Raw genomic sequence first — 24023 nt, 5'->3', positions numbered from 1 at the left:
AGAAGATTTCATATATGTGATATGGAAGCCGCATAGTTTTATGCGGTATATAAATTTTTAAATAAATAAGAATACTATAAGATACGTGCATTGAGTGGCACATTTATATGCATCCACTTACACCTGCCATTGACCTAGTGTAAGTGGGCATGCTTTCCTTTTGGCATGCCACAGCGGGATTTACTCTAACATCCTATAAAGCCATCAGGATGTCCCTATGCCACTATCGAAATGGCCCTTCCTGTGCTGCACTGATGTGCCAAAGAGCAAGCACTAATTTACAGAATTGCCTTTTTTGTATCCTTGTGAAGGTACACTCACGCCGTAGTTCTTATCCCCCAGAATATTTACTGAAGTATGTGTGTTAAGTAAAATTCTCTTTCTTTCTTATAGACTGGAATAATCACTGATGCTAGACTAAAGGACCTGACACCTCCAATGCCTGTGATTTTTATCCGTGCCATCCCTGTGGAAAAGCAGGACACGCGCAATGTGTACGCATGCCCAGTATACAAGACCCGACAGAGAGGACCTACCTACGTCTGGACTTTTAACCTCAAAACGAAAGAGAACCCTTCCAAATGGGTGTTAGCTGGAGTGGCACTACTCTTACAGATCTAGATGCCATGGCTCCCCATGCAGCGTTTACACCACAGTTTTTGATGAGATTTACAGACACATTTCCATCTATAAAAGAAACTCTCATACAAGGAGAGAGGAAGAATTCTTCACCATTGCAGGGTGTTTAGAAAAATGAAAAACAGACACTAATTGTAAACCAGAATTCAGATAATTTAAATAGAAGGAAATAATAAACTAAACTAAACTAAACCTTAGGTTTGTATACTGCGCCATCTCCGCAAGCGCAGAGCTCGGCACGGTTTACAGAATTAAGAGGAAAGGAACTACAATGAAAGGATATAGGAGAGGGACTAAGAAGATAGAGAGGGACAAAATACTAGAGAATGGGTGGTGATTAGATTTTTGAAAAGAGCCAAGTTTTCAAGTGTTTGCGGAAGGATTGGAAGGAGCTTGAATTTCTGAGTGGGGATGAGAGGTTGTTCCAGAGTTCTGTGGTTCTAAAGGGGAGGGATGTTCCAAGTTTTCCTGCACGGGATATACCTTTTATAGAGGGGAATGATAGTTTCAGTTTTCTTGCTCGACTCTTTGAAACTTTTTATCTTGCAGAGGAATTTACCATGCTTAGAGCTGAGCTATACTTTGTTAAAAGAAGAACTCAGGGTTTGATCTATTGAGCATCATTGGCAACCCAGGAATGTAGGAGAACTCATCATACTGTGATATTTTGGAAAATTCACTGGATCACAGATGGCCTGCCAGGGCTTATTTTTGAACAAAGTTTTAATTACGTGTTTGTTGTGCAAACATGAGCTCTTTTGGAATCTTGTCAGGTAATTACGACCTGAACTGGCCATTGTTGAAATCAGGATACTGGGTGTGATGGACCTTTGATGGCGCCAATATGGCAATGCTTATGCTTATGTTCTTATTTAGGCACAATCATAGGAGTTACCATTGAGGAAGTTATCCACAGTAGGAAGAACATAGGAATTGCTGTACTATTTTAGAATAAAGGTCCATCAATCCCAGTGTCCTCTCTCCACCAGTGGCCAATTCAGGACATATGTACTTAGCAGAATCTCAAAGGAAAAATAAATACATTATTTAAGGGTCTCCAAACAAAGAAGCAAATAATAACCACTGATGGAAGAAACTCATTTGCTTTCCCAGAGCCTTGGAATTTAGGAATGGGAAATGATAAAAAGTATAGCTAGAGAAATGCAAAAGAGGAGGAGTCTGGATATTTTTAAATACCTGCTTACAAATTACTTATCAAATGATGATCATGATTATCGCAAAAGGTTCAGCTTGCTTGCAACAGGAGAATAAAATGAAGTGGCCCTTCCAAAATGTTTCAATGCAAGGTGGAAGAATTGATGAAAGTGAGCTAGTTATAGGTACATTGGGAATTAGAGATGTACCTGGAAGGATAAGGATATTTTAAAAAGAGGTGGTTTGCATCCATCCAAGAAGAGTACAATGGTTATTAGCCATCGTATCAAGTCCTACTTAATTACTAAAACTAAGCAAGGGGGTGGCTACAAACTGATCTGCACAAAAAACCATTTGAGATAAATAAGATAAGCATTCAAATCCAAAATATAATGATCAATAAAATAATGGAATAATAAAACAAAGTAAAATAAATACAGAGGGAGGGTGGAGCATTATCATGGTGAATTAAAAGTGTGTGTGTAAATGAGATCATAGACCTGGAAGCCATCATCATAAAGATGGACAAATTCAGTTACAAAGATAGGTTTGATAGAATGAAAACTAGGACATGGATGTGATTAACAGCTCTTCAGAAGAGAGAATGAAAAATCAAGAAGGAAAAGTCCTCAATATCCGGCAAAGTGCATAACTTGGACAGTTAGTGGAAGGGCATTAACCTCAGGGTAAATGACAATGTATAGTCTACTGAACATTGTATTGTGTGGTTCAATATTATTTTATTTATTCAATTTTATAAATCATCCTATCTTCACAGAACTTGGAGCAATGTAAAACCTTCAAATAAACCAAATGTTTAAAATAAAATATACAAAAGCAAAATTTAAACAAAGACTTTTTTATGTGTGGTGTTAGTATTTAGTTATTTTAGTTTTATGTGTGTTGTTAGTTAGTGAGTGAGTATTTATATACCATCTTTTGAATAAATTCACCCTAAGGTTTACAGCAAATGTAACTGAACATAAGCAATAAACAATTGCTACAAGGTACACTCATTAAAAGCCAGATTTTTAAGTTACGCGTATGTTTTACAGTAAAAAGATAAGTAACACTGGACAACAATTTTTTTCTAAAAGTTTTGCTTCCTTAAAACAAACTGGTGGATATGATAGACCCCTTCAAAATAAACACAAATATAATTTCCCACTGACTGTATTACATAGGAATTTTGAGAAACACGATGGTATCTTTAATTAACTATAGCATGTTTTAATACGCAAAGTTTCTTATATGCTGTGATAGTTCACTGTGGCGAAAAGTGTTTTCCTGCTGATTATCATTTGTATTCTGTGTCGGGTGCATCTCGTTGCAGTGTCCAACAATACTTAACCAGTTAGACTCCAGTTGCCCTGATATCTTTTTGCCATAGTGGCAATGTCCTGGCGAAACCTTTTGCCATGTTCATCGCTGACTGCACCAAGATTTGTGGGGAAGAAATCCAAGTGTGAACGTAGAAAGTGCATCTTCAGTAATGTTGCACTACGTGGTTTTGTGTGCTCTAAGAAGTTTGTTAACCAGTTCAATATAGTGTGGTGCTCTGTAACTGCCAAGAAAATCCTTGAATGCTTTCCAGGCGATTTTCTCTGGTCCAACTAACAGATCTTCAAATCTCTCATCATTGATGACGTGTCTGATCTGTGGACCAACAAAAATGCCTTCTTTAATGTTGGCATCAGTTATTAATTCATAATTGCATTAGCCTAAAAGTTTAACAAGAAATTGTAAAAATGTACTTTTTTGTTAAAACAGTATATGATACGTAATTTTAAACGTGATTGTCGTGATCAGCAGTCAAAAATCTGTGAAATACACCCAAAAGTTTTGAAGAAGCTAAAACTTTGTTGTCCAGTGTAATCAAAAGTCAGCCTCTTTTCACAGGTCAGAAATTTCCACACAAATAGACTCATCAGAGATAACTTGACTACGAGTAGCTACATATTTAGTGAAGAAAACCATAAGCAGTTTATCAAAATAGAATACAAGAGCCTGAATGGAACATGCTGAGGAAGCCTGAACTTCAGGTACACAGAAGAAAGACCATATGTTGATTGTGACCAAAAGCAAAGTCTTGATGGAAACTGTGAGCAATGAGAAGCCAATGCAGCGGTATTTTGCATATATTGTAATCTCTTTAGATACACTTCAGAAAGAAAGTGTTATGAAAAAGCAATCCTTAATTAAACCACTTAGCTATTCATGTGAAGGGTAAATACATAAAAGGGTGCCTGGATTGAGAGGGTAAGCAGGTGCCCATATGTTATGAAATTGCTCCATAAAAGCCAGAGAAACTGCAGCTAAAATGAAGTTGCATACATTTACACCTCCTTGCTAGGGTTGCTTTGGAGCCCCTTTATCAAATATACTTGAATATAAACTGAGATTTTGGGCCAAAAAAATGGGGATCTCATTTATATTCAAGTCCCCACCCAATGACAAGCACTTTTGTCCTCCTCTCTTCATCCAATAATCGGCACTATTGTCCCCATGGCATTTCTGCTGTTTCATCCCTTCCCTGAGGTGTCCTTCTCTGGATGGCTCTGCTCTCCTCCTGAATCTACTGTAGGCCCCTCCCTGGGCCTACCTTATAGCCCTGGTGGTCCAGGGGTGGGCAAGAGTGATCTTCCTGCGTTCCAGCCCATGCAGTCCCTGTACTGAAAATGGTTACTGAAGTTTCAGCAGCAGTCTCATGAGATTACCGCAGGACCTCACAACAGCCATTTTAGGCACAGAAACTGCACAGGCAGGAGCATAGGAGGATCACTTCTGCCCTAGCTCAGTACTGGGGCTGGGTGCAGAGCTGGCTGGCTGGGCAGGACATATCAGGGAAGGGAGGGAACAATAGGTGTATTGGATGCCATGGTGGAAGGAGGGAATGAAAGAGAAAGGATTATGTTTATATTTGAGTTGACAGTTTTCCCCCCTTTTAGGGAAAAATGTTATCTCAGTTTATATTTAGATGGGTTTATATTCCAGTATATATGGTTTTCAGAACCTTAGACCTCTCCATGAGGTGTTCCACAGGCATCTGTCTTATTCCTTTTACATTTGGAGTCTCTCTTATCAAGCTGCGGTAGCAAGTGCCGTGCAGCAAATGAACCAAAATCCATTCATTTTCTATGGGCTTGGCGCATTTACTGCACCAGCCCTCGCTATTCAACTTGATAAAAGAGGCCCTTAAGGCCCTCTTCTATGAAACTGCGCTAGCAGTTTTTAGGCGGTGAGTCACACAGAATGGCCCGTGCTGCTCCCGATGCTCATAGGAACTCTATGAGCATCGGGAGCAGCGTGGGCCATTCATTGCGGCTCACAGCGCTACAAACTGCTAGCACAGTTTCATAGAAGAGGGACAAATTTTTGTATTTTCCAGAATTTTTTTTTTTTTTGCCCCTGTATAGTGTCTTCCAATGTTTGGATGTAAACTACCAACTATTTGCTGATGATATGCAGCTATAGTTTCTTTTTAAAAATCTTGATCCAATTGTGAGAGAAAGATGGTTCATTATTTTTTATTGTGATATTTCACAAATGTAAATACAATCGAGAGAAAATTTTTTTTAATTTTTATAAATATATAACTTAATTCTCAAAACCATATAATCACAAAACAAGAGAATTCTAGTAGATTCATAAAAATGTAAAGAAAAATGACAAAAGAGATAAATATACAGTCAAACCTCGGTTTACGAGTGCATCGGTTTGCGAGTGTTTTGCAAGACGAGCAAAACATTTGCAAAATCGGCATATCGGAAACCGAGTTTGACTCGATTTACGAGCGCCACCCTCCGTGATCCAGCACCCCCGAGCGATCCGGCATCCTTCCCCCCCCCCCCCCGCTCGTGTTGACACCCCCCCTGCGATCCTCCATCCCCCCTGAGCACCGAAATAACATCCCTTACCCCGATTTGGCACCAGCACCAACACACAGTTCATGCCGGTGCCCATGGCCGAAGATCCTCTCTCTTGCCTGTGCTGGGCTGGACTGGGCCTTAAGCATTTGCGCATGCTCAAGGCCTTCAGGTCTTGCTCTCTCCGAGATTCTCAGAATCTCTGAGAGAGTGAGACCAGAAAGCCTTGAGTATGCGCAAATGCTCAAGGCCCAGTCCAGCCCAGCACAGGCAAGAGGGAGGATCTCCGATGCACCGCCCAGCACAGCACAGCCAAGAGGGAGGATCTTTGTGCACCGGCACTGGCATGTCCTGTGCGTTTGTGCTGGTGCCGGTGCCAAATCGGGGTAAGGGATGTTATTTCGGTGCTCAGGGGGGGATGTAAGATGGTGGGGGAGGGGGGGGCGACGCGAGCGGGGGGGGGAGGATGCTGATTCGCAGGGGGGATGCCAGATTGTGTGTGGGGGGGGCTGGTGGCCTCAAGGGGGGGAATGGAGCAGTGCCGGTAGCCTCGGGTGTGGGGGGAGGAGGCGGTGGAATAAATCAAAGCGAGTTTCCCTTACTTCCTATGGGGAAACTCGCTTTGATATACGACCAATTTGGTTTACGAGCATACTTCTGGAACAAATTATGCTTGTAAACCAAGGTTCCACTGTACTGTAAATATAAATGTGTGCTCAGTGGAGTCAACATCAGAAATGCCATAGACAGGCTAAAAAGATATTAAACATATACATTATAGCTCATGCCCTCCCTACCTCCAATTATGAATAAACAGAGTAAAAAGATAAGAAAAATACTTATCTCAGCTGTTTTCTCTGATGTCCTCTCCTGATCAGGAAGGCAATAGTTAATGGGCCATGGCGTTCTGTCTTGTCTGGCAAACAAAATCTTGTGTTCCCCAGGCCCCAAATCTTCAGTGAAAATCAAGCCAAAATCAAAAACAAAACTACATTCAAAAAAATAGGCCAAACACTTTCCACATCCAAAACAGTAAAATCCAAATGCTTCTGAAAGCTTCCCTTAATTTCCTCGACACAGATCGTGTTTCAACTGTTCTTTTTCAAGAGGAAGAATCCAATGCTGACCATGGGGAAAAACACAAGAGAAAAACGTCAGCACAAACCTCCAACTGAAGATTTGGGGCCTGGGGAACACAAGATTTTGTTTCCCAATCACTGCACGTTTTTTCATTAATATCAGTGATACTACATCTAACTAAATCACTTAACTTGTGTAGTAAATGAGTGAAATGAAGCTTTCTTATCAATCCTTCAGTCAAGCTCGGGGTCCTGACGCATTTCGCTGCTTCAGAGAACCCTGGTAGCTGACAATAACTTCAATAGACTTTGTTTATGGTTTATGGTTTATTAGGTTTTTATATACCGCCTATCAAGATTATCTAAGCGGTTTTACAATCAGGTACTCAAGCATTTTCCTTATCTGTCCCGGTGGGCTCACAATCTATGTAACGTACCTGGGGCTATGGAGGACTAAGTGACTTGCCCAGGGTCACAAGGAGCAGCGTGGGGTTTGAACCCACAACCCCAGAGTGCTGAGGCTGTAGCTCCAACCACTGCGCCACACACTCACAGTCCCTAAAAACAAAGATTTCAAACATCAGTTATATCATTGAACTTGAAAACTCTTTATGCATATCAAATTCATAGTATTCACAGCACTGGGCTGGAAACAGTACCTGCTTCTCTTCCATTAGAATTCCAATGTCTGCATAAAGCTGAGGTGCTCTGTAAGTATATTCAGAAGAACTAGCCAAATAATGTCTATTAATATTCCAGCTAGCAGCACTAATCTGGTTTAAACCCTTCCCTGACCCAGACAGTAGTGTTGGCATTGGGTTTATGAACAGCAATACAAGATAAGTTGATTTGTTGCACTATTACATTTGAAAATTGCTAAAGCAAAGTGAATGAATATTTACATATAAAGTTATGTTTAAAGTGTTGATTGATACAATTGCAACTTGGGCCGATGAAGAGGCTAGCAGCTAAGGGGCTCATAATCAAAACTTAAACGCATCTAAAAACCCGCTCAAGTCGGCACTTGGATGACCTAAAGGACAGGTCATACCAATGCCAACAAAACTGCCAGGTTTTGGAAAATCCATCTGGGAAGCCGGATGATCCTCTAAAAAGAGGACATGTCCAGGTTTTCCTAGATGTCTGATAACCCTAGGTATGAGGTGGGGAATAACTTGAGAGGGGATAAGTAGAAGGAAAGAGAAAATGGTCTAAATTTACACTAACCAAAATCAGAGCAGAGGGGGTTACAAATAATATTGAAGAGGTTAGGATGATAAAAATCTCTTTATTATAACAAATCTAATATCAATAAATGAAACATCAACAACAATAGATAGATCACACAAAGATCAAATTGGCAGCCCAATATTTTTACAGAAGTTGGTGCAAAGGGATAAATTATTTATAATGTGCCTAAAAGTTTGGTGTGGTTTATAATAGCACTTACGCCAGGGACCTAACCTAACTTTAGGCACAGCTATTTGCATAAACTGAAATGTGGTGCAAATCCTCCTGCCTAAATTAGATGCTGATCCCCCTTATTCTATAATTATGTGTGTAAATCGAAGGGATGCCCCAATCTGCCCATGACCTTCCCATTTCTGCACTCTCTTTTTAACTCACGTGTAAAATTTAAGCGTGGATCCAGCACCTAAGTTGACATACATATATTTTAATTTAAATTATTTAGCATCAATAATTGCTCATTAAGATCCCAATTACTGGTACTAATTGGCTCATTATTCAATTGAACTGCACACACAAATTGGGCACACATCCACATTTGCAAACACAATTTTCAGTACTTTTTATAGAATTTGGGGAAAAGTATGTAAGTGGCTCTCTTTCCCCTTTTTCTCCTTTTTGGTTTTTTGTTTTTTGTTTTTTTCATTTTTCCATCAGTTGTTTTTCCTTTCCTATAGGTTGTCTTTCTGCCCTTGAAATCTTTGTTGGTCTTTACTTTGCAACAACTTCACCAGAATCAAGTTCCATAAAGTAGACTTTTCACTGAAACATATTGGACTGTCAATCTCTCTATACATAAATATAGACTTGCCTTTAATGTTCATGTTTTCCTTTTTTTATTAGATTTTTTTCTTATAATTAGGAGACTTATCCTAGCCACTTAGATGTTGTGTATATTCCCTCTGCTCCAATTTTGGTTTACATATTCTGTACAGTAGAGCCCGCAGCCTCTGTTTTGTTCTATCTTAATTTATTAATTTATTAATTTAGCAGAGGACATAGGCATCACATTTAGGTGCAATGCCCATCCACCTTGGAGGACCACATGAGCATGTCCAAGAGTTGAGCCTCAGATGAGATGATGTTAGCTGATCATACTAATAACCTAAAGTCCCCTTAATAAAGATACAATGGGGACTGGAGTCAAGCAGCCGTTAACTCCCTTTCTCTCTGAATTATGTCATTATATGCTCTTTCATAAATGAATAATTTAAACATAACATTCAGCAGCTGATGCAGACCCCCTCTGGCTTCCAGCAGTTCCCGCTAGTTAAGATACTGCTTGCTTTAGCTCCATATTACCTCTGCATTTTATCCTTTTTATTAAGAGTGTGCCGCAGTGATTCTTGCAGGGCAGCTAGGAAATGGGAATGAATGCTTAGATGAGATAACGGGAAGATTTGGCCATTACCTTATTGTGTGTACAGTTGTAAGATTTTTATTTATTAACACTTATTAATCACCTCCATTGCAAAAACTCAATTTGATGTACAACCCTAATTAAACAGAGTATGCAAGTGCATAAAAAATATACTAAAATAGACAGACCACTCTCACTATACCCTCAAATCAGCCATAGGCCTGTGCCTGTAACGAATGCATCAACTTTTTTTAATGAAATTGCTTGTCATGGCACATTTCAGGAAGCTTGTTCAACAAAAACATTGTAATCGCAGGAAAGGCTAAATCTAATCTAATCTAATCTTCTATTTGTGTGTTGCACATACCTATTGCTCATAGTGACATCAAGAGAAGAAGGTATCAGGAGAAGAGAGGGAGGGGGAAGGCTGGGGGGGGGGGAGTGAAGAAGAGGGGGAAGTGGAATAAGAGAGATGAAAGGAAAGAGGAGATTATGTGTTGAAAAAATTGATTTTCAGTTTTAAATTGCAAATGGACTACCATAATAGCTAGCACTGTTAACAAACCACTAGCAGAGGCGTGATAAGTACATCCTCGTATACAGAGTAACAGCAAATCTATAAGATAATGTGGCCCAATTTTATTACTATCCTTAAGCAACAGCATCAAAATTTTGTACTGTGACCAATGCCTAACTGGAAGCCAACAAAGTTCCTGAAGCACTGGTGAGGTATGATCCATGAAATTAAATCTCTGAATCAATGGAGTACTTGCTTGAATGCATTGCTGAGCTTTTTTGGCAGACACAGCAGCACTATATTCCCTTAAGTCTAGTTTAGTGATGACTAGGGACTGCACCAATAGCCTTAAATTATCATCTGTTATGGCCTCAGTTGCTCAATCAACCTCAGCTGCTGAAAAACTCTCCATTGAAATTTAGAAATATGAACGTCAAAAGTCAATATAGAATCCAGCCAGATCTCTAAATTTCATACCTCTGTTTTAATTGGCAGGACTTGACATCCCATCTATCCAAAGAAACTTCAACTTAGATACATTCAGCTTAACATGTTCCTGCTGAAGCAATAAGGCCATCCTCTACAGTTCTTCTTCAACGTCTGCATTCCTTCCCACCATGCTTTCCTGATTGGCAATAACTTATGGATAACATCAGCAAAGATATGATACCTCAAACCTACAGAATCAAGAACCTCACATAGGTGCTGAAGGAATATGTTAAATGACACTATGACAAAATCCTTGAGGAACTTCACGTTGCAACTGTCCCACATAAGATAAAACTTATCCCACAATATTTGTTATATCTGATTCTCTAAAAAAAAGAAGAAAACCACTTTTAAATAGTGTTCCAATCCTACATCCAACAGCAGCATTTTCAAGCAATCATAATGCACTGTATAAAAAATAGCTGTTGGGGAAAAGTGTCTATCCTGTGAGCCCATTACCTATGCATCATGGCCAAAAGGAGCTAAAAGAGACATTCAGCAGTCTGAGGAAAATGCTGATTGAAGCTCTGCACTTGAATGTGATGTCATCGGCCCACCAACATAATATAAGCAAACTTCCCTTGTGAAGAATTTATGGAAAATGACCACCATGCGAGCCTAGTACTTATGCAATGTGGCCAAGAAGAGCTAGAAGGGGACATTTAGAAGAACAGAGCTCCAATGAGCTGGCTAGTTGAATCTGCACCTAAATGTGACATTATTGGCCTGCCATGACAAAAGCAAACCTCCATAAGGTGCAGAGTTTAAAGAAACTTTTGTATCACATCATCAATTGGAATTTCTGAAGAATGGCTTCAAGGCTAGGAATTTATGTTTTGATGAATTTTCCTAGGCCTCATTTCCTTACTCCTCTAATATTGTTATAAAAAAAAAAAATACTCCCAAAAACTTTAAAGATGTACAATAACCCAGTCATAAAAATATAGCTATTCCAAAGATATTTTATATATCAGTACCAGTGTCTGAACAAGATGATGTTGCCTGGATAGAGGAGGATCCTTCTGTTTCCAGTTTAACAGATTTTCTTGAAAATGTTCACAACATGATCTCTTTTAGAGCAACTTTAGTGGTCACTTTTTTTGTTGAGAGGGACAAGACTGACAATTTAAATCCTATTTTGCTAAGAAAGATGCATTAGGCTGTGGAGAAAATATAACTATTTTCCATGTATATCTTGAGATATGGAACCACATTGGAAACAATTTTTACAGGTTAAGCCTCATGTTGTTCCTATTTTTTGCTACACAGGAGTTTCCATTTGGATTGTCCCCTGATTGTCGCTACTTTAGACTACGGGTTATTTTTACAGTTTTCCTGTTTGCGGTTTTATTTGATCCCTTATTGACCTGGGACCCCTGATGAAGGCGTGTTAACCGAAACATGGACCGTGTTGGGTCCCTAGGTTTGTTTTTAAGGTGGTATTATTAACCACACTCAATCATTTTATACAAATAAATTTAGCCTGCATCATTGTATGTGTCTCTGCAGTTCTCTTTGTTTTTGTTCCTATTGGTGTGGTAACCAAAAGCAAAGAAAAACTGCAGAAATGATGTTCATGATACAGGATTTTATTTCAACAGTGGAAAGTACCACATCAATTGTATCCACATAAGTGTTGAAAGATAGGGGCCCAACATGGTCTGTGTTTTGACTAAATCGTCTACCTCAGGGGTCCCAAGATCTAAGGGTTTGATGGTAAAAACAGATTGTAATATGCACCGAACTACTAAAAATACTCTGGTGGCATCTGATTCCGAAGTTGAAAGATGCCGTCTGTTCCCATTGGCGTTCAATTCTTTTAAAATCTCCTGTGTAGATGTTTAATTTCCTATCAGGTTGTTAAGTATATACATATTTAGAGTCCTCTCACCTGAAAGCCTTTCTGTTTAATAAGTAGATGAATTTAACATTTTTGCATTTGGGAGGATGTGATTCTTTTCTAGGAATTTTGATATTACTGGCTCACAATTGTATTGGCAGCAAAACAACAAAAAGATTGTAGAATAGAACATTGGCTGTACTAGTTTGTAATTTAATAAGAGTCCAAATAACTTGAAAACAATAATCATAAAAACATTCCACAAAAGTTGTATACAGTCACAAGTGACCTACAGGATAGAAAACAAATAATGTATATAATAAAAAATTACCCAACACTTGCCGTGTTTTGGCAAAATAAAAATGCCTTCTTCGGGGTCTTATAGGGTCCTTAGCTGTCTTAAATATAAAAACATAAAAGTCACAAAAATCCAAGTAGTTAAGAGGCTACAAACAGTGTTGGGCCATTTTAAGACAGCCAATGACCCTATAAAACACCTTTTGTAGATTGTTATGATTATTGGGGTCCTTTTACTAAGCTGACATGTCCATTATATTCTATGGTCGCGTTAGCATTTAGTGCGCGCTAAATCGGCTAGCTTACCTTAGTAATAAAGAGGGGGGATTGCTTTTAAGTTATTTGGACGCATATTAAACTACAAACTGGTACATCTGATCTTCTGTTCCATAATCATTTTGTTGTTTTATAGCTTCATTTCCTTTGTTGCAATTTGGATTTTGTTGTTTTTTTCACAATTGGGCTGTACGTTTTCCTCTGTATTCTGGTTTATCAATAGCAATATTTTATTTCTTCTTTGGCAGTTCTTTATTTTGGAAATAATGTTTCTTGTTAATTATATATTTTATTTTTATTTTTATTTTTAAGTAACTGTTTTTGAGATGTTTGGTACCAAGGTGCACCAAAAGAGGGAGAACTACAGGTTGGGAGAAGCTAAGTGCAGCAGCAGGTTTTAAAAGTGATTTGGAACATTCTAAATTGGTTTCAGACCTAGTGTGATTAGGGAGGGCATTCCAGAGTTGTGGACCATTAACTGAAAAACTACGCTTTCTGATATTTTCTGGCCCAACGGGACCCGTTTTGCCTTCTTCACGGCCTCTTCAGGGGTCTATGTTTAGGTGAACAGCTTAGCGTCCGTTATAAAGCAAAATGGTGCCACGGGTTCCGTTGGGCCAGAAAAGAGTTACACATTCAAGTAGCAGTGGTACCGGCTAAAATGCAGTAACAAAAGATAAGTGCTGGTTCCTGTTACTTTAGATTTTGCACAAAGCATTTAGCACTTTATTAGATTGCAAAAAGCTCGATGAAAGATACTCCTCTCCTGCAATAGCTGATTTAAAAATTTCATGATTTATCAGTGCAGGCATCTGAGAGCTTAGTTGCGAATGAAGACAATTATAAGTATAAGTCCTGATGATATGCTTGTTTGTTAACGAAGAGGACTTGCTTCCATTGTTCAATTGTTCAGCCCTTTAACTGAAGCACATTAGATTTTTTGTTTTGTTTTGTTTAGTTCAAATATCTTCTTGAAACTTACGCATGTAACAGAAATGAAAGAAACAGAAATGGCATCCAATCAGAGAGTTAGCATTCAATATAAAACAAAGATGAAATAAATTGTACCCAAAGCTCCAGGCTTGTGACAAGTACGATTCAAGTGGTGCTCATCCTTGAACAGCAGATGCGATAGTTCAAGTTGTCCCCCATCAGCTGCATTTTGAATTTAGAAGTCTGGCAATTGGCAAGAAAGGAGTGCAGCATTTTTTCAATTAACAGATACCATTTGCAAAGCTAACGAATCAAACTAGACTGTGTTTTGTTCAGAATGTGTCCACTCCGAATTTATGTATTCATTACATCAGCTTATGTTTAATATAAAGAAATAGTTAATACCATGATAGAATTAATTATACATTTTGGTGGGTGAATGTGTGTACTACATACAAATATGAATGAATTAACGCAGAATGTAGGGGTTTTAGTGAGGTATTTAATAAAATTTGGAGCCCATTGACTAAATTTATAAAAACATAATAATATATTTTCATCATATCTCTTCTTTTCTTTGGTTTATTTATCTTTACACATCCATGGGGGTGTTGGATTGGAGGGAGGGGAATAAATATTGATAGTGATATTTGGGTAACTTTATTCTTTATTTGTATTGTATATTAGGTTATATTATGATATTATTATATGCAGGAAAATGAAATTATTGAATGATATTTATGTTACCTGTATAGATAATAGTGGAATATGTGGAATATCTTTTGTTCTTTCATTTGTATGACACTGTTTTTGATTAAAAATCAATAAAGAATTAAAAAAAGAAATAGTTTAGTCTCTATAAGGCCTCAGTTATACCACCCCCACCGCTCAAAAATCACTTCACAGCGGTGATTCGTGTGTGTTAAATCGTCACTGGCCTTTCATTTATTTAACATCATATCTGTTATCTTTCTCTTAAGATTAAAGCTAATTCTAATTATTCCTTATTCATAAATATTACACTTATCTTAATTTTTTTACTTGATTTTTTTTCTTTCTTTCATTTCATTTAAGTTCCAGATAATTCAGAAGAGAAGGAGACAAAGTGCACTTATCTATTTCAATTTCTTCCCACTTCTTTTCAAAAGAAAATAACTACAATGTTTTTCCTCTGGTGCTTGCTTAGACTTCAGTGATTACTTAACAAATCTTCACCTCCATGCTACCTTACACAACTCAACTGTGATCCTCGTTTTGCCTACAAAAGCTTCATCAGGGGGTTAATCACGGGAACTCCTTCCACCCTTTGCCAGGTTAACTGAAGTATATCAGGCTCCAGGGAATCTTTACAAGTATATCAGGCTCCAGGGAATCTTTACCAACACATTGAAGGCAGTGTTCAACAGAATAATTGCATCAACGTATAGTGCTATGAGCTAGGCAGACTATAATGTGATTGTAGGTTTATAAGGGACAAATTGGTGACCAAATGACCATCCTGTGGCCTATTTTCAATTTTGGATTATACCACAATAAAGCCATTAATGTGCCTACTCATAAAACATCAAAGTAAGGTAAATAAATACCTGCATGGTAGCAGATATGGATGATAATTCTGAGACCCATGTTTGCCAGATTATATATGGCATTTAAAGTAGCAGTATAGGTGTTTATACCTCCTGTTCAACTCTCAACCAGGGAGGAATAGCATTTTGCAAATTGTCTACCATCACAAAAATCAACAGCTACAAGAATGCTACATGATATAGTAAAAATCAGGGAAACTAACCTCTCTATATTTTTAGTAGCCTTCATCATTTAATCGTGATGCAGGAGTGCTTATTTTGCCATCAAAATAAAAGTTCCTTGGCTATCTGTATACAGATGCATTTCAGGGAGCATACTTAACATGTAATATATCTATGGTGCTATCACCATCTTCACTGCTTCTATCCTCCCCCACCAAGAGAGAGTTAGTGAAGACCAATGTTGTGTGGCTCTCCTAATTATTTCTGAAATATTTTCCATGTTAATCTGTAACATCTGTTCAAGATATTTATTAATAAAGATACCTAAATATTTTATTTGCAATGAATTACAGTAGCCTTGTGAAATTTACATCCATCTCAACAAGATGGTTCAGGGACATATGTTCAGACTTTACCCAGTTGATTTTATTTCCAGAAGAGCCAAGAAAGTGTTGAAACATATCCAAGAATTCAGATCTAAACAAATGCAGCTCCTCTGCAAAAATCAACAAGTTAGTTATGTAGATGGCCAACTTTCACTCAAAGTATTTTTATTTGTTGTGCTTGATATACCACAGTAGAACTACAAAGACTTCTATGTGGTTTACATAACATAAAAAATAAAAAAGGGAGTCATGAGGTAAGAAATAATATAGTAAACGGTTAGGGAGAAGAAAAACGTGGGAGAAGGGACTGGATACATAAGCGTTCTTATAGAATAAGGGTCATATTATATATGTGGCACCCAAAAAGTTGGTACCAACTAGGAAGGTGCTTAGTGTGATTCTATAAAAGGTACATGCACCATATAGAAATGTGCTAAGTGCCAGTACATGTCACAACCTTTAGGTGCATCCATATAGGCTAAGGAAAATCAGGCCTAAACCCCTGCACCTAACTTGTGCATGCATTGGGCGTATTCTATAACAGTGTGCATAAATTCTAAGAATACCCACAATCCACCCATGTTCCTTCCCTGGCCCTGCCCTCTTTCAGATTCACGCACTAGAACTGGTGTGCGGCACTTTATAGAATACACCTACTAAATTGTGTGCATAACTTTTAATCAGTGCAAATTGGCATTGCGAGGTGTTAATTGCCAATTATCAGCATCAATTAAGCTTTATGTACAAATCATCTCTGTGCACTGATTTGCACATATAATGTAAGGTGCCATATACAAAATGTGAGGGGTTAGAGCATAAAGTGCAGACATGCATTTTTACGCCAAATCTATGGCTGGTGTAAATGGGAGCACCTATTTGCAGCATTTATGCATGTAAGCTGCCATGTGATGGCCACACCTATAACACACTCATGCCTCTCACCTGTGAACACCCACCTTGCAATTTCACATAAGCTATATTAGCATATAGTTGTAGAATAGCGGTTAACTGTACTACTTCCATTTACACACATAGGTGTTTACTGTAAACTTGTTACAGAATGAGGGGGTTAATGTGGAAATTGTATCCCCTTGATAGCAGGAGAGTGTCAAATAGAAAAAGGTAATGGCTGTAATGCTACATTGAACAAAAGTGGAGAACCTCCTTTGAACGTATGCCATTACCCCAAACATCTGAAAGTAGAATGCAATATGATAACTCACTACCCAAATTGTTCCCCACAGCCCCAGACTAAAGAATGTGAAATAAGCAAGGCCACTCAATATGATCAAAAGCTTGTCTGTATCCAGAGATGGCCGCTGTTGGCTTAGTTACATGCCGGAGGACAGACAGCAGATTGTGGAATAACTGAACATTTTCATCTTCTTACTGACTGGATATAGCGGTTGACCCAACAATCTGGATGAATTAAGGTAGGTAAAAATTGCGGCAATCACATAGCCAATATTTTGGTAAAATATTTTATGAGCAACAGTCAAATATGAGACTGGTCTATAATTTTGCACTACAGAATGATCTCTATCTGGTTTGGGTATCAGAGTAACCTGAGCTTCTGTGAATGTTGTTAAGGCAGTGTTACTGGTGGTAGTAAAATTTAGTTAATTTAGGGACCAGATCAGTTTTTAACTGTTTATAAAGTTCAAGTAAATAACCATCAGGCCCTGGGGTTTCATTATTCGAGAGAGTGGAGATAAGCATCCATTATCTCTTGCTCTATAATGGGAGCACCCAAATTATCATGCTTTGTAACTGTTAGGATGGGGTATGGTAGAGCAGCTATGAATTGCACATGAAGTGTGGAGTCATTCTCTCTCTTCAATTGGAAAAGTTGACATAATGGTGTCTACTGTAAATACTAAGGTAAATCAAAAAGTAAAGGCAAAATATATTTAACAGCCTTAATACATGTAACCGTGAGCAAATGAACATATCACTTTTCCACATAGTCACCATGCAAGGCGACGCATTTGTTGTATCGTTCAACTAGCTTCTGCATTCCTGCAGAGAAGAAGTTTTTTTGGCTGCTCCCAAAGCCAGATGAGCACTGCTTCCTTTACTTCATCATGCTTTGTCTTTTCCTCTCTGGGTTACAGTGATGCACCCATGTCTCATCGCTGGTGCCAATTCTCTCCAGAATACTTGGATCTTCTTCATACCGTCTATAGCACAGGTGTCAAAGTCGGTCCTCGAGGGCCGCAATCCAGTCGGGTTTTCAGAATTTCCCCAATGAATATGCATTGAAAGCAGTGCATGCACATAGATCTCATGCATATTCATTGGGGAAATCTTGAAAACCCGACTGGATTGCGGCCCTCGAGGATCGACTTTGACACCCCTGGTCTATAGGAACTGGGTCGCAACCTCCACATTCTGTTGCTTGTACAAATCGGTAAGCTGTTTGAGAACCCATCATGCACAGACTTTACTGTATTCCAAGTTATCATGCGTTATGGCAAATGCAGCTCCATAGCTGATATCCAAATCTGCAGCCAATTGGGACACCATTATTCATCAGTCTTCTCTAATCAAGGCATCCACCCTGCCAATGTGCTCTTGTGTGCACGATGTGGATGAGTGACCAGAATGACCTTCATTGGTTATATCTGTTTTTCCCATTTTAAACCTTTTTTACCCATTCAAACCTTTTGTTGATTTGTGGTGCTATGTCCATACTGAGTCAATATCTGATGGTGAATTTCAACATGTTTCATTCCCTCTGCCCAAAGAAAGAGCACTATTGCATGTTGTTCTTCAATGGTGCAATCTTGCAATGGAGTCTCCATGTTTCTGACCTCGTGGCTGCCACATAACTAAAAACCAAGTGGATGAACTATCCAACAAGTAATGTATGAACACATATGTTGCATTTCACTAGCTCTGTTCCCGTTACCGCATAATTTAACAATTGCCTTTAATTTAATGTGGACAAATGCGAAATGATGCACATTGGAAGGAATAACCCAAATCATAGTTACTAAATGCTAGGGTCCACCTTGGGGGTTAGCGACCAAGAAAAAGATCTGGGTGTTATTGTAGATAATATGATGAAACATTCTGCCCAAAGTGTGGCGGTGGCCAAAAAAGCAAACAAGATGCTAAGAATTATTAAGAAAGGGATGGTCAACAAGATTAAGAATGTTATATTGCCTCTTTATTACTCCATGGTGTGACCTGAACTGAAGTATTGTGTTCAATTATGATCACTTAATCTCAAGAAAGGTATAGCAGAACTAGAAAAGGTTCAAAGAAGAGTGACCAAGATGATAAATGGGATGGAACTCCTCTCGTGGAAAAGAGACAGCTGAGAGGAGATATGGTTGAAGTCTATAAAATCCCGATTGGTGTAGAGCAGGTACAAGTGGATTGATTTTTTGCTCCGTCAAAAAATTACAAAGACTAGGGGACACTCGATAAAGTTACAGGGAAATATTTTTAAAACCAATAGGAGGAAATATTTTTTTACTCAGAGAATAGTTAAGCTCTGGAACACGTTGCCAGAGGTTGTAGTAAGAGCGGTTAATTTAGCTGGTTTTAAAAAAGATTTGGATAATTTCCTGGAGGAAAAGTCCATAGCCTGTTATTGAGACAGACATGGGGAAGCCACTGCTTGCCCTGGATCGGTAGAATGGAATGTTGCTATTATTTGGGTTTTGCTAGGTACTAGTGACCTGGATTGGCCACCATGAAAATGGGCTACTGGGCTAGATGGACCATTGAGCTGACCCAGTAAGGCTATTCTTATGTTCCATGTAATTTTTGATTCACTCTCGTTCTTGCAATACATCCCATGCTTCAGTTTCCAGATGGTGTTGCTCTCCAACCTCATTTCACAGGTGGTGTCTTCCTCATTTTACTACCTGTGACAACTCAAAAAAATAAGGAACTACTTTTCTGAGTCTAACTTCACTTAGCTACTCTATACCTTAGTCCTCTTGCACGTGGACTACTGCAACACGCTATTCAACGTACAATGTCTCCAGCATGTACAAAAAGCATGCAACCAGACTTCTAAAGAATCTACACCCCCCACACCAGTCTCTATCGTCGTCTCACTGGCTGCCCATGGCCATACATTGTGCCCTTAAGGATGTGATGCTAGTGTTCAAATCCTTGAACAACATGACCCTAGGCTATGTGATAGCCAAGCTTCCTTTGTACATGCCAAACAGGTCCCTCCAATCCCAGGATGAAATACACCTCAAAATGCCACCTGGTCGTGCCCTTTAACTGCAAAACACCAAATGATATTCCTATTCTTAGGTCATACCGACCCATTGGAATTGACTGCCCTCGCAGATAAGATCCTTTGAAGGACTTCTCAACTTTAGCAAAGCAATAGAAGCAAACCTGGTCACCTAACTCCCACCACCGATAGATTACAAAGAAATATACCAGGGGTAGGGAACTCCGGTCCTCGAGAGCCATATTCCAGTGGGGTTTTCAGGATTTCCTCAATGAATATGCATGAGATCTATTTGCATGCACTGCTTTCAATGCATATTCATTGGGGAAATCTTGGAAACCCGACTGGAATACGGCTCTCGAGGACCGGACTTCCCTACCCCTGAAATATACAGTATATTGACATGTGTTGCGTTAGGACAAAAAACTTGTTTTGTAAAATCTTGTACTATAACTGTGACAAAAGTTTAACCTGTAAACTGTATATTATAGATTTTGGTATTAGATCCCTAGTATGTGTTGAGTTAGGATTAAAACGTGTACCTGAAAAACAAAACAAAACAAACTTGTATTGTAACTATGGCATATGTTAATCTGTAACCCGTCCTGAGATCTTTGGGGATGATGGGATGGAAAACAAATTAAAGAATTAAATAAATCTATAACCTTTCCTTTGTTTGTTTGGAATATATACAGTATATTTCCAAGCCCCAATTTTTTTAAAAAATGACTTATTTGGTATCCATATCTTTCAGTATCATTCGCATAGCTAGTACTGCTTCCTTCTTTGAAGATTGTAAGGTCAGACATAAACAAAATTGTCTTCTCAGTAGTATGACAATGGATTTTATTTTTATGGTACTTAATATCACCAACACCTCAAGCTACCTAAGGACCTTTTAAACAATTGGCTGTGATACTTTACTGCAGGGCTGCCCAAGTTCGGTCCTCAAGATCTACTGGCAGGCCAGGTTTTCAGGATATCCATAATAAACATGCATGAGAGAGAGATTTGCATACCAAGAAGGCAGTGCAGGCAAATCTCTCTCATGCATATTCATTGTGGATATCCTGAAAACCTGGCCTGCCAGTAGATCTCGAGGACCGGACTTGGGCAGCCCTGCTTTACTGGATGCAAGTGGTCAGGAGAGACCCAGATAAGCGTGTTCCATCTCCATATGCTTATCAAATGTTAAGTCCAACAATCAAGGTATAATGTCCTCTAGAATATTCTTGAACTGGAACAACAACAGGAAGAACCGAAGCTCCACAGGAGAATCTAAGCCAGGGGTATCAAAGTCTCTCCTCGAGGGCTGCAATCCAGTCAAGTTTTCAGGATTTCCCCAATAAATATGCATGAGATCTATTTGCATGCACTACTTTCATTGTATGCTAATAGATCTCATGCAAATTCATTGGGGAAATCCTGAAAACCTGACTAGATTGCGGCTCTCGAGGAGGGACTTTGACACCCCTGATCTAAGCAAAACAAAGAGTGGAGACAATATTAACATGCATTTGGGCAGTGATGTAAGATAAATCAGCTTGTTTATTCTGTGTCACATCTAACTGACTTTGCATAAACTCTTTTAGTTCTTCAATTTCACACAACAATGACTTGATAGGTGGAGAAAGTGGGTAGATGTGCAACTGGTCTACTGATATGTACATTCATTCTTTGACTGCTATCTGCATTTTTCTTTTCCTATTTTGAAATGGAGTTTCTATATTTTTTTTTTTACTGTGTTTTATGATTTTTTTTTGTATAGCCTCGTTGCAGTCACTAAGGGCTCCTTTTACTAAGCTGCGTTAGGGCATTAGCGCGCGGAATAGCGTGTGCTAAAATTCCGCACGCGCTAGACGCTAACGCTAGCATTGAGCTGGCGTTAGTTTTAGCTGCGTAGCATGGGTTTAGCATGCAATAAAATGCTGCGTGCGCTAAAAACGCTATTGCAGCTATATCAAATGCAATAACCAATTTTAAAAAAAGGCAGCTGATGAAGAAATGATAACGAAGCAAAGTTACTTTGCCACATTTAGTGAAGTCGAGTGAGGAATGCATATCTAGAACACTGTCTGAATCCAAAAGCATCCACATCGGCAAGGAAACAGCCACAGGACAGTTCTTCCAGGCAAACAAAGCTTAAAGGTCACAGCACACACATTTTTCTTAAAGGAAACTGTTTTATTAACTCCATATGCTGAGAAAACACTGGGTTGCAGTATAATGCATTGCACTTGTTCAAGATAGTTGCATCCCCGAGCTTCTCATATATCAAGAGAAAGGATCCAATTCTGCTTGTCCACTCAGTATTTATTTGCTGCAGATGTTTCCCTATAATTATAGAGAACAAAGTCTCACACAATTATAAAAACTGAAATTAGCAAATAGAATGTTCAGTTATACCCTTTTAATGTCCTTTTCTACATTTCCACATATTTATCTCTGTCATCTAATTGGCTACATCTCATAATAATGAGCTTTCTCCTCCACCAGGGTGGTTGATTCCTCTCTCTCTACAGAATTTTTCACTGCTTTGCTTTAATATACTGCATTTTTCCTAAATGATGCTTTATAATCATTAGATAAAAATAGATTTTTAAAAAATTAAGGGGTCCTTTTACTAAGGCACGCCAGCCGTTTTATCGTGTGCCTTAGTAAAAGGACCCCTTAGTGAAGGAAGTTGACCCCTCCTTTACAAAGTCATGCTAGTGTTTGGTAACAGCTCCGACGCTCATACTGCCGCAGCTGGCGCAAAAAATGCTAGCGCAGCTTTGTAAAGGAGGGTGATAGTGAAGTTTGATTATAGAAACTAGCTAACAAAGAAGTCAACCATCCCTCATTGGCACGGACCCAAAATTTATATCGCCTGCTGTTATCTGAGCCAGTGGTCTCAAACTCAAACCCTTTGCGGGGCCACATTTTGGATTTGTAGGTACTTGGAGGGCCGCAGAAAAAAATAGTTAATGTCTTATTAAAGAAATGACAATTTTGCATGAGGTAAAACTCTTTATAGTTTATAAAACTTTCCTTTAACAGTTAAAAGGAAAGATATATAAACTATAAAGAGTTTTACCTCATGCAAAATTGTCATTTCTTTAATAAGACATTAACTATTTTTTCTGCGGCCCTCCAAGTACTCTATTTTTTTCTGCAGCACTCACATTTAAAGTTCAATATCTTTTCTTTCTCAAAACTGGCACATTTCAATCACTAAATTGAAAATAAAATCATTTTCCTACCTTTGTTTGGTAATTTAATCAGTCTCTGGTTGCACTTTATTCTTATGATTGTGCATCCAATACTTCTTCCCTTCTTTCAGCCTCCTGTATGCTTCCTCTCCTCCAGACCTCATTCCCTCCCCCAACTTTTTCTTTCTTTCTCTGTCTGTCTTTCTCTGATTCCGTGCCCCATTTTTTGCTTTGTTTCTGGTTCCCTGTCCCCCCTCCTTCTTTCTTCCTCCATGCCCCATTTTTTGCTTTTTTTTCTGGCTCCCTGTCCCCACCCCACCTTCTTTCTTTCTTTCTTCCTTCCTTCCTGCCCTCCCCATGCCACCGCCGCCGCAGAATAGGCTGCTGATGCTGCAGCTATCGGGAACAGGCAGAGATCTCCCTGCTTCTCTTCTGCACGGAGCCGACCAACTCTCGCGGCCCGATGTCAAATTCTAACGTCGGAAAGGACGTCTGGGCAGTCAGGCAGCGATTGGCTAGCCAGAACGTCCTCTCGACGTCAGAATTGACGTCGGGCCACGAGAGTTGGTTGGCCCCGCAGAGAAGAGAAGCAGGGAGATCAAAGAACAGGGTGCCGGCCTGATCCCCGATGGCAGCAGTGAGAAGGGAAGCAGGTTGGGCACCACTGCTCTAGACGAGCTGCACACTAAGGAGAACAGTTGACCGCCCCCCCCCCCCTTGGTACGCCACTGGAGCAGCAGCGTGTCTGGCCGGCTCATTCGTTCAAAGCCGCAGGTGGCGGCTCCTTGCGAGATC

The 24023-nt window shown here is 39.1% G+C and overlaps 1 protein-coding gene across 2 annotated transcripts in view; it reads left to right on the top strand.

Moving 5' to 3' along the window:
• DNAH9 (dynein axonemal heavy chain 9) overlaps positions 1–927 on the top strand; it is a 366622-nt gene extending 365695 nt beyond the window's left edge. For both annotated transcript variants that reach the window (XM_033960210.1, XM_033960209.1), the window contains exon 69: positions 394–927. In XM_033960210.1, coding sequence (XP_033816101.1) covers positions 394–621 — 228 coding nt within the window. In that variant the 3' untranslated portion in view covers positions 622–927. The remainder of the gene's footprint in view (positions 1–393) is intronic.
• Positions 928–24023: the final 23096 nt, after the last annotated feature.

This window comes from Geotrypetes seraphini, chromosome 10 (assembly GCF_902459505.1).
Source record: "Geotrypetes seraphini chromosome 10, aGeoSer1.1, whole genome shotgun sequence".
NCBI lineage: Eukaryota > Metazoa > Chordata > Amphibia > Gymnophiona > Dermophiidae > Geotrypetes > Geotrypetes seraphini.
This window is presented reverse-complemented; position numbering and strand designations above follow the sequence as displayed.